Below are 11,726 nucleotides of genomic sequence, written 5' to 3'. Positions count from 1 at the left end.
GATGATCTGAAAATAGGTGGAGGGGCAGGTAGTTTGAGAGGCTACAGAAGGACTTAGACAAATTAGGACAAATTAGGACAATGGGCAAAGAAGTGGCAGATGGAATACAGAGTTAGGAAGTGTAAGATCATACACTTTGGTAGAAGAAATGAAAGGGTTGACTATTTTCTAAATGGAGAGAAAATATAAAAAAAACTGAGGTGCAAAGGGACTTGAGAGTCCTTGTGCAGGATTCCCTAAAAGTTAATTTGTAGGTTGAGTCTGTGGTGAGGAAGGCAAATGCAATGTTAGCATTCATTTCAAGAGGACAGAAAATAAAAACAAGGATGTGATGTTGAAACTTTATAAAGCACTGCTGAGGTCTCACTTGGAGAATTTTGAGCCCTTTATCTTAGAAAGGATGTGCTGAAACTGGAGAGGTTTCAAAGAAGGTTCACACAAATGATTCCAGGGTTGAATGGAACAGTGATATGAAGAGTGTTTCATATGAAGAGTCATATGAAAAGTGCTTAAAGGCTCTGGGCCTGTATTCAGTAGAATTCAGAAGAATGAGGGGTAACCTTATTGAAACCAATGGAATGGCGAAAGGCCTTTCTAGAGTGAATGTGGAGAGGATGTTTCTACGGTGGGAGAGTCTAAGACCAGAGGACACAGTCTCAGAATAGAGATGCGTCCTTTCAGAACAGAGATGAGGAGGAATTTCTTTAGCCAGAAAGTGGTGAATCTGTGGAATTCTTTGCCACAGGCAGCTGTGGAGGCCAAGACTTCATGTATAATTAAGGCAGAGGTTGATAGATTCTTCATTGGTCAGGGCATGAAGGGATATGGGGAAAAGGCAGGAGACTGGGGCGGAGAGGAAAATTGGATCAGCCATGATGAAATGGCAGAGCAGACTCGATGGGCCAAATGGCCTAATTCTGCTCCTGTATCTTATGGTCTTGTGGTCTTATTTCTGATCCTCACAGACTGTGGTCTTCTGGTGAGGAAGTCAAGGATCCAGTTGCCAGGGAAGGTACAGAGGCCTTGGTTTTGGAGCTCTTTGATCAGAACTGTTAAATGCTGAGTTGTAGTCAATAAACAGTACCTTAACATAAGCATTAGCGTTGCCCAGGTGATCCAAGGCTGCATGTGCAGCCTATGATATCACACCTACTGTAGATCTATGGTGGCGATAGGCAAATTGTGGTGGATCCAGGTCCTTGCTGAGATCTTTCAAAGTACTTCATCACCATAGATGTAATGCTTCTGGATATAGTTGTTAAGGCAGCTCACACTGCTCTTCTTGGGAACTGGTATAATTGTTGCCATTTTGAAGCAGGTGGGAACTTCCGAGAGTGCCAATGCCAGACTGAAGATGTCTTTGAACACACCCGCCAGTTGGTTGGTACAGGTTTCCGAGCCCTACCAGGTATTTATTATTATTTATTTATTATTACTATTTATGCTTTTCATTTTGTATTTGTACGGTCTTTTGCACACTGGTTGTTTTGTCCGTCTCTGTTGTGTGTAGTCCCCACTGGTCCTGTTGTGTTTCTTGTATTTACTGTGAATGCCTCCAAGAAAATGAAAGTGAGGTGACATATATGTACTTTGATAATAAATTTACTTTGAAATTAACTTGAACTTTTTATTGATCTTTCTACTTCTGACACTCTCTTTACACTCATGCTTATTTCTACATTCTCCATCATTCTCTGCATCTTCTCTGCCCCTCTTCACGATCGTTATACTCTTCTTTACTCCGTGTTCCCTGTTGTCGTCTGTCCATCTATGTTTTGGTTTAGTTTATCATCCTATGTACAAGGTATAACGAAAAGTTTGTTTTACTGACTGTTCATACAGATCAAATCATTACACAGTGCATTCAGGCAGAACAAGGTAAAACAATAACAGTGCAGAATAAAGTGTAAAAGCTACCAAAAGAGTGCAGTGTAGGTAAACAATAAATTGCAAGATCATAATGAAGTAGATTGTGAGGCCAAGAGTCCATTTTATTGTACAAGAGGTGTATTCAAGAGTCTGATAACAGTGGACTAGAAGCTGTCCTTGAAACTGGTGGTATGTGCTTTCAGGCTTTTGTATCTTCTGTCCTATGGGAGAGGGGAGACGAGAGAATCTCTGGGGTGGGTGGAGTCTCTAATTATGCTGGCTGCTTTACTGAGGTAGTCAGAACTGTAGACAGTGTCCATAGAGGGAAGCCTGATTACTGTGATGTGCTGAACTGTGTCCACAACTCTCTGAAATTCCTTGCGGCCATACCAAGCCATGGTGCATCCAAACAGATGCATCAATAAATGTTGGTAAGAGTCAACAGGGACATGGTGAATTTCTTTATCCTCCTGAGGAAGTAGAGGCATTGGTGAGCTTTCTTGGCAGTTAGACCAGGACAGACAATTGGTGATGTTTGTACCTAGGATCTTGAAGCTCTCAACCACTGATGTAGACAGGAGAATGAGCACTGCCCCCTTTCTGAAGTCAGTGACCTTGCTGACAGTAAAGGAAAGGGTGCTGTTGTGACATCAGGTCATTAAGCTCTCTATCTCCTTCCTGTACTCCTGTTCATCTGGTTTGAGAATCAGCCCATTACGGTGGTAATATCTGCAAACCTCTGTGTAGGTGGGGCTGAAGCAGAATGTAGCCAAGCAGTTGTGAATGTGTCTCTCACCATCATTTTTATATAGAATAGAAGGACTTCCCTTTAGAAAAGAGATGAGAAGGAATTTCTTCAACCAGAGGGGTAGTGAATCTGTGGAATTATCACAGATGGCTATGGTGGCCGACTGGTTAAAGCGGAGGGTGATAGGTTCTTTATTAGTTAAAGCGGAGGGTTTATTTATTAGGTTCTTTATTAGTCAGGGCATAAAAGGTGACAGGAAGAAGGCAGGAGAATAGGTTTGAGAACGATAATAAATCAGCCGATGAAATGGCGGAGCAGACTCGATGGGCCAAATGGCCTGATTCTGCTCCTATGTCTTATGGTTTTATAAGGTAGTGCTTTGTATTCCTGTTTTTCTCTCTCCAGCAGCCGTCTCCCATCTCTACACTCCCCTCCTTTCACTTCCCTCCATCTTTTGCAAAGCATGCAAAATGCTGGAGGAACTCAGCAGGTCAGGCGACATCGGTGAAGAGGAATAACAGTCGATGGTTTGGTCCGAGACCCTTCATCAGGACTGGAAAGAAGGGGGAAGGGGGAAGAAGAAGTCCATCTGCCACCTTCGGCCTCCTTCTCTCATTTTTCATTCCCTATTCTGGTTCCCCCCTCACCCCGCTCTTAACCTCACCTGTCCATCACCTTCCCCCGGTGCCCCTCTCCCTTCCCTTTCACTCATGGTCTACTCTCCTCTCCTTGTTCTTTGACCATTTAATTTTTTGCACAAATCCCTCCCAGCTTCTTACTTCATCTCCCACCCAGCTACCTCCCTCCTGATGAAGGGTCTCGGCCTGGTACTTTGAGAATTACACAAATGGCAAGGTGGCAGCAAACAAGCATTTCAAGATCAAAGATCAGCTTTACTTGTCACTTGTACATCGAAACACACAGTGAAATGTGTCATTTGCATCAATGTCCAACACAGTCCACGTATGTGCTGGGGGAAGCATGCAAGTGTCGTCACACTTCCAGCGCTAATACACCATGCCCACAAACTGGAAACCATGTGATCACTGGGAGAATGTTCAAACTCTTACAGGCAGCGACAGGAATTGAACCCCGATCTTAAATGCATCTGTTAATTTCAATTCCTGTCATTAAGACTAACCCTCCAGAAAAATAAAGAAACTTTTAACTAATGTCTTGAACTTAAATTCCTCAGATGGGATCTAAACTTGCATCTCTGAATCAACAGTCTAGTGCTTGACTGCTCATTGTAACTTAAACCTACTTCCTAATCCTCTATTCTTCAAATTTCTTTCTCTTCCCCCTTTATCTGCCAACCTATTCCTTGCTTCCCCTTGTTCTGCTCCCCATCCATCCATTTTCTGCCGCCTCATTATAGGAAGGATATGGAAGCTTTAGAGAGGGTACAGAGATTCGCCAGGATGCTGCCTAGTTTACAGAACATGTCTTATGAAGATAGGCTCACTGAGATTGGGCAGAGGTGACTTAACAAAAAGTGCACAAGATGATAAGAGACATAGATCGAGTGGGCAGCCAGGGACCTTTCCCAGGGCTAACACCAGAGGGCATAATTTTAAGGTGACTGGAGGAAAGTAAAGGGGGGATGTCAGAGGTAAGTTCTTTACACAGAGAGTGGTGTGTGCATGGAACGCTTTGCCAAGGGTTTTGGTCACAGATACATTAGGGCAATTTAAGAGAATTATAGATAGGAATGTGGACAAAAGAATAATGGAGGACCACCTAGGAGGGGAAGGTCAGGTTGATCTTAGAGTAGGTTAAGAGGTCAGCACAATATCATGACCCTTCCCTCCTACATAGTTCTTTGGTGGCCATGTCAAAGGAAAGGTCAGATTGACTTTGGAGTAAGTTAAAAGGTTGACACAACATTATGGGCCGAAGGGCCTGTACTGTACTGTTCTATGTTCTTTAGCCTACCTGTTTTCTATCTTCTTTAACTCTGATTCATTCCCTTTTTTACTCTTCCAATTCCACTCTCCTTCACTATCTCCTATAAAATACACTCAGTGGCCACCTTGTACGGTACCTTACAAATTGGCCACTGAGTATATAGAAACCATAGAAAAACTACAGCACAGAAACAGGCCTTTTGGCCCTTCTTGGCTGTGCCGAACTATTTTCTGCCTAGTCCCACTGACCTGCACACGGACCATATCTCTCCATACACCTCCCATCCATGTATCTGTCCAATTTATTCTTAAATGTTAAAAAAGAACCCTCATTTACCACCTCGTCTGGCAGCTCATTCCATACTCCCATCACTCTCTGTGTGAAGAAGCCCCATCTAATGTTCCCTTTAAACTTTTCCCCCCTCACTCTTAACCCATGTCCTGTGGTTTTATTCTCCCCTCGCCTCAGTGGAAAAAGCCTGCTTGCATTCATTCTATCTATACCCATCATAATTTTATATACCTGTATCAAATCTCACCTCATTCTTCTACGCTCCAGGGAATAAAGTCCTAACCTATTCAACCTTTCTCTGTAACTGAGTTTCTCAAGTCCTGGCAACATCCTTGTAAACCTTCTCTGCACTCTTTCAACCTTATTAATATCCTTCCTGTAATTTGGTGACCAAAACTGAACACAATACTCCAGATTCGGCCTCACCAATGCCTTATACAACCTCATCATAACATTCCAGCTCTTATACTCAATACTTTGATTAATAAAGGCCAATGTGCCAAAAGCTCTCTTTACGACCCTATCTACCTGTGACGCCACTTTTGGGGAATTTTGTATCTGTATTCCCAGATCCCTCTGTTCTACTGCACTCCTCAGTGCCTTACCATTTACCCTATATGTTGTACCTTGGTTTGTCCTTCCAAAGTGCAATACTTCACAATTGTCTGTATTAAACTCCATCTGCCATTTTTCAGCCCATTTTTCCAGCTGGTCCAAGTCCCTCTGCAGGCTCTGAAAACCTTCCTCACTGTCCACTACACCTCCAATCTTTGTATCTTCAGCAAATTTGCTGATCCAATTTACCACATTATCATCCAGATCATTGATATAGATGACAAATAATAATGGACCCAGCACTGATCCCTGTGGCACACCACTAGTCACAGGCCTCCACTCTGAGAAGCAATTCTCTACTACCACTCTTTGGCTTCTTCCATTGAGCCAATATCTAATCCAATTTACCACCTCTCCACATATACCTCGCGACTGAACTTTCCTAACTAACCTCCCACGTGGGACCTTGTCAAAGTCCTTACTGAAGTCCATGTCGACAACATCCACTGCCTTCCCTTCATCCACTTTCCTGGTAACCTCCTCGAAAAACTCCAATAGATTGGTCAAGCATGACCTACCACCTACCTGTCATTTTCTGCTGCTGCTGTCCACCAACTTAAAAGTCACTTAGATTGCATTTCTTTCCCATTCTGATATTTGGTCTAAACAACAAATGAACCTCTTGACCATGTCTGTGTGCTTTTATTGCATTGAGTTGCTGCCACATGATTGGCTGATTAGATATTTGCATTAACAAGTAGTGGTTCAGGTCGACCTAATAAAGTGGCCACTGTGTGGCAGATGGAACGAGTAATGTTCTTTCTCTCTTCCTGTTTTAATTTAGGTTCCATCTAGATTCTCCTGAGCACAAGCCACTGCTTTAAGTAGGTGTTCTGCTGCTTTGGAAGTTTCTGCTACAGCACTGAGCTGGATGAGTCAGGACGTCTTCTGTCACAACATCTCAAATGCACAAGCAGTTTCTCCATCGCTGCTTTTGTGGGAAATAATTCTGGGCATTAAAAGTAAATCAGAAAGAAGGAGCCTGCTAGCCAATACAGACTACTTACTCCACAAATTTCAGAACTCAAGCACTTGCAAATCCATTCATTCCAGGAGCTTCTAGCAACAGGAATCTCTGGAATCCACTGGCTCACTGTCCCTGCGAGACACTAGTTTTAGAATTTGCGAAATTCAGGAACCAGGACTCCAAAATTCATTAAGGACCATATGGACAAGTTAACTGCAGAGTTCACCACTTTCTGGGATCCGTGAACCTCAGAAGTTATTAACTCCACAGTCTATCAAAGGCATTAGCCACCAAGTCCTATACTGACTACTTCCGGGAGTATTGAGCTCTCTAACTCCAGATCTAACAGTCTTCAAGATCCACATATTCCAAAAGCTACAAACTGTGAGATCCAGCAGCCATTAAGTCCAGGTTGTGGTGACTCATGAAGCCAAAAAAATCCAGGAACCACTGAGACCCAGATTTACTAATATCCCCAGACTTCAGGATCTACGAACATGTAGATCCTCAATCTCCAGGATCCACCACCTACAACATTCACCAACTCTGAGATCTACCAGCTGTGGGTCCACATATTACAAGTATCTTTGAACTTAGTCACTACATCCAACATCTGTAGCTACAGGTTTCAAAAACTCTTGCAATGACTCAATGACTCTAGAGTATTCTAATATCCATAAACTATAACATCCACTAACTTTGGGTTGTACAAACCAGAATCAGCTACTTGCTTCATTGAATCCCAGCAGCAACGAGCAGAATTCATCAGCTCTAGCACCCAGAATCGATTTTTATCTCTGGTATCATTTAACTGCAGTAAGTACTGACACTGCCATCTCCAGCTCCAGGAACCACTAACGAGATATTCCAAAACAAAGATGCAGGGGACAGAAACAGCCAGAACAGAAAGTTACAAGTTTCACTAACTATAAGAACTACCAATCAAAAGATCTGCTAACTAAAGGATTGACTAAGACCCGGCACTGTACAGTAGAACTCAGCAATCTGGGTTCAATTCGTGTCGCTGGCTGTAAGGAATTTGCATGTTCTCCCCGTGACTGTGTGGGTTTCCTCCGGGTGCTCCAGTTTTCTCCCACGGTCTAAAGACATATGGGTTAGTCGGTTAATTGGTCACTTGGGTGTGGGCTCGTTAGGCCAGGAGGATCTGTTACTGTGCTGTATCACTAAAACAAGACACACAAACCCACAATTGTGAGATCTACTATAATACATGTTCTACTGCTCAAACCATTAGCTCTGGAATGCATTAATTGCAGGATACACCTACCAAAATATCCAAGATCCACTATTCCCTTATAAGTTGGGATCAATGAAATCCATTGCCTCCACTATCCAACAATAGCAAGACTGAATGACTCTAGAATCCACAGGCTCGCCTCCCACTAAGAATTCAGGTAATTATAGTTGAGATACAAAATACCCCAGCAATCCCAGTCACCAGGAGAATTAGAACACAACTTTTGAATTCAGCAGTGTTTCCCAGCTCCCCAGTGAGAGAAACGTGAGGCCCACCAGCAACATGACGGTGGCCCAGGGGGACAATGTGGACGAGCTGGCAGCCCTCCCGGTCCAGAACCAGGACTTGTACGGGCTGGAGCAAAATCACGAATGCTGTGAGAGGGTGGTGATCAACATCTCGGGCCTGCGGTTCGAGACTCAGCTGAGGACTTTGGCCCAGTTCCCTGATACCCTGCTTGGGGACCCCAAGAAGAGGATGGGCTACTTTGATCCCCTGAGGAATGAGTACTTCTTCGACAGGAACCGGCCAAGTTTCGACGCCATTCTGTACTACTACCAGTCGGGGGGGAGACTGCGCAGACCCGTCAACGTGCCCCTAGACATCTTTGCAGAGGAGATACGATTCTACGAGCTTGGAGAGGAGGCCATGGAGATGTTCCGGGAGGACGAAGGCTTCATCAAGGAAGAGGAGCGGCCCTTACCGGAAAATGAGTTCCAACGGCAGATCTGGCTGCTCTTCGAGTACCCTGAGAGCTCAGGCCCGGCCCGAGTCATCGCCATCATGTCCGTTGTGGTCATCCTCATCTCTATTGTCAGCTTCTGCCTGGAGACACTCCCCGTCTTCAGGGACGACAAGGAAAATCCAGCCGGGGGTCAGCCCCATTATAGCAATGAGACAACTCCCTATCACGCTCCAAGCTTTGCTGACCCCTTCTTCATTGTCGAGACCCTCTGCATCATCTGGTTCTCATTTGAGTTTCTTGTCCGGCTGTTCGCCTGCCCCAGCAAGCCCACCTTCTTCAGGAACATCATGAACATCATTGACATCGTGGCCATCACACCCTACTTCATCACCCTGGGGACTGAGCTGGCTGCACAGCAACAACAGCAGCAGCAGGCAGGCAATGGGCAACAGCAGGGGCAGCAGGCCATGTCTCTGGCCATTCTGAGGGTCATTCGTCTGGTCCGTGTCTTCCGCATATTCAAGCTGTCCAGGCACTCCAAGGGCCTGCAGATCCTCGGGCAGACACTGAAGGCCAGCATGAGGGAGCTGGGCCTCCTCATCTTCTTCCTCTTCATCGGCGTCATCCTCTTCTCCAGCGCAGTCTACTTTGCCGAGGCCGATGAGGCCAGCTCCTTCTTCGACAGCATCCCTGACGCCTTCTGGTGGGCCGTGGTGTCCATGACCACGGTGGGCTATGGGGACATGTACCCCGTCACCATCGGCGGCAAGATGGTGGGTTCCCTCTGCGCCATCGCCGGCGTGTTGACCATCGCGCTACCCGTGCCCGTCATCGTCTCCAACTTCAACTACTTCTACCACCGGGAGACGGAGAACGAGGAGCAGGCACAGTACCTACACGTGAGGAGCTGCCCCACCATCCCATCCGTCACTGACCTGAAGAGGAGCAACAGCGCCTCCAGCATCTGCAAGTCGGAGTACAACCAGGAGGGGGTGCCGTGCACCCGGCAACCCCCCGACCACAACCTCCACAATGACAATTGCACTTTATCCAACCCCAACTACGTCAACATCACCAAGATGAGGAGCGACGTGTGAGCAGGTCACAGACATTGGCCCCTCCTCCTCTCTTTAGTTTATAGCTTGCTTTGCGTGTCAGTCCATGTGGCTCCTAGTACTTGTTTTAGAGTATTAAACATTCACATGGTAACTATGTTCCTTTAAACCCTTCCCGACACATTCCATCACCCTCCACTCGGGGAAATATACTATTAACTTTAGAGAAAGCCAAAAAAAAATAGAAGAATCCTGCATGTGACAACTATAATGAGCAACAAAACTCGAGAATACCAACGGAATCCTTTACTGGAATGGCCTAGTTCAACTTATTTATCTAAGTACCACATCTACACAATGGGTAATTTAATCTGCCTGCCTGCTAATACATCCAATCACTAAAGTTAAAACACAAGTTACACGTGGTCATTGTTGTCTCAATCATTTCTTTCCTTGTCAGAAGAGGATACCTAAAGTGTTTACAAATATATAAAAAGCAAAAGAGAGTTCAAAGTGGATATTGGACCACTGGAAACTGATGCTGGACATGTAGTAATAGGGACCAAAGAAATGGCAGATGAACTTCATAAGAATTTTTCATCAATCTTCACTGTGGAAGACATGAGCAGTGTGCCAAAAATTCAAGAGTATCAGGGACAGAAGTGAGTGTAGTTGCTATTACCAAGGAGAAGGTGCTTGGGAAGCTGAAAGGTCTGAAGGTAGATAGCTCACCTGGACCAGATGAACTACACTTCAATGTTCTGAAAGGTCTGAAGGTAGATAGTTCACCTGGATCAGATGAACTACCCCTCAATGTTCTGAAAGAGGTAGTTGAAGAGATTGTGGTGCATCCATAATGATCTTTCATGTTCACTAGATTCTGGAATGGTTGTGGAGGAATGGAAAATTGCAAATGTCACTCTACATGTTAAGAAGGAAATGGGGACAGAAGAAAGGAAGTTATAGCCTGGCTTCAGTGGTTGCGATGATGTTAGATTCCATTATTAAGGATGAGGTTTCCAGGTACTTGGAGGCACATGAGGCACATGTCAAAGTTTTCTTAACGGGAAATTTTGCCTGACAAATCTGTTGGAAATCTTCAAGGGCGAGTCAATGGATATTGCTTATTTGGATTTTCAGAAGGCCTTTGATGAGGTGCCGCGTGTGAGGCTTCTTAGCAATGCCTATAAGATAGCCTTTTAGAGCATCTCATTGTTAAGACCTTTAGGAGATCAGCTATTCTGGATTGGGTATTGTGCAGTGAACGGCGATTGATTGGAGAGCTTAAGACAAAGGAACCCTTCAGGTAAAGTGATCATAATATGATAGAATTCACCCTGCAATTTGAGAAAGCAAAGCTAAAGTTGAATGTATCAATACTATAGTGGAGTAAAAGGAATTACAGGGGCATGAGAGAGAAGCTGGCCAAAATTGATTGGAAGGAAACACAAGCAGGGATGATGGTAGAGCAGCAACAATGGCTGGAGTTTCTGAGAGTGATTCGGAAGGAAGAGGATAGATACATCCCAAATATTCTAAAAGCAGAGTGACGCAACCATGTATAACAAGACAAGTCAACACCGGCAGAAAATACAAAGAGAAGACATACAATTGAGCAATAATTAGCATGAAGTTAGAGGATTGCAAAGCTTTTAAAGACTAACAGAAGGCAACTATAAAAGCCATAAAGATGGAATATGAAGGTAAGGTAGCTTGGACTGCTGGAAAATTATGCTTGAGAGGAACTGTAGTAATGGGGGATAAGGAAATAGTGGACTAACTGAATAAGTATTCTGCATCAGTCTTCACTATGGAAGATACTAGCAGTATGCCAAAAGTTCAAGAGTTTCATGGGGCAGAAGTGAGTGGTTGCTATTACTAGGGAAAACATGCTTGTGATGGCATTAATAATGATCTTTTGGGAATCCATAGATTCTGGCATGGTTTCGGAGGAATGGAAAATTGTAAATGTCATTCCTGTCTTCAAGGAAAGAGAGAGGCAGAAGAAAGGACATAGGCCAGCTAGCCTGACCTCGGTTGTTGGGAAGATGTTGGCAGTTAATTGTTAAGGATATGGTTTCAGGGTGCTTGGAGGCACATGATAAATAGACCAAAGTCAGCATGGTTTCCTTAATGGAAAATCTTGCCTGACAAATCTGTTGGAATCCTATGAAGAAATAACAAGCAGGATAGACAGAGGAGAAATGGTTGATGCTGTGCACTTGGTTTTTCAAAAGGCCTTTGACAAGGTGCCACACATGAGGCTGCTTAACATGCTAAGAGCCCATGGTATTACAAGAAGGTTACTAGTATGGTTAGAGCATTGGCTG

At 44.4% G+C, this 11,726-nt stretch overlaps 1 protein-coding gene across 1 annotated transcript; it reads left to right on the top strand.

Annotated features, from left to right (window-relative positions):
* Positions 1 to 7,796: 7,796 nt before the first annotated feature.
* Positions 7,797 to 9,496, top strand: LOC140209492 (potassium voltage-gated channel subfamily A member 2-like). The gene has a single exon (XM_072277737.1). The coding sequence runs from the start codon at positions 7,939 to 7,941 to the stop codon at positions 9,436 to 9,438; it is 1,500 nt and encodes a 499-aa protein (XP_072133838.1). The 5' UTR covers positions 7,797 to 7,938; the 3' UTR covers positions 9,439 to 9,496.
* Positions 9,497 to 11,726: the final 2,230 nt, after the last annotated feature.

This window comes from Mobula birostris, chromosome 14 (genome assembly GCF_030028105.1).
Source record: "Mobula birostris isolate sMobBir1 chromosome 14, sMobBir1.hap1, whole genome shotgun sequence".
NCBI lineage: Eukaryota > Metazoa > Chordata > Chondrichthyes > Myliobatiformes > Myliobatidae > Mobula > Mobula birostris.
The sequence above is the reverse complement of the archived record's forward strand: the minus strand, read 5'-3'. Positions and strand labels throughout refer to the sequence as shown.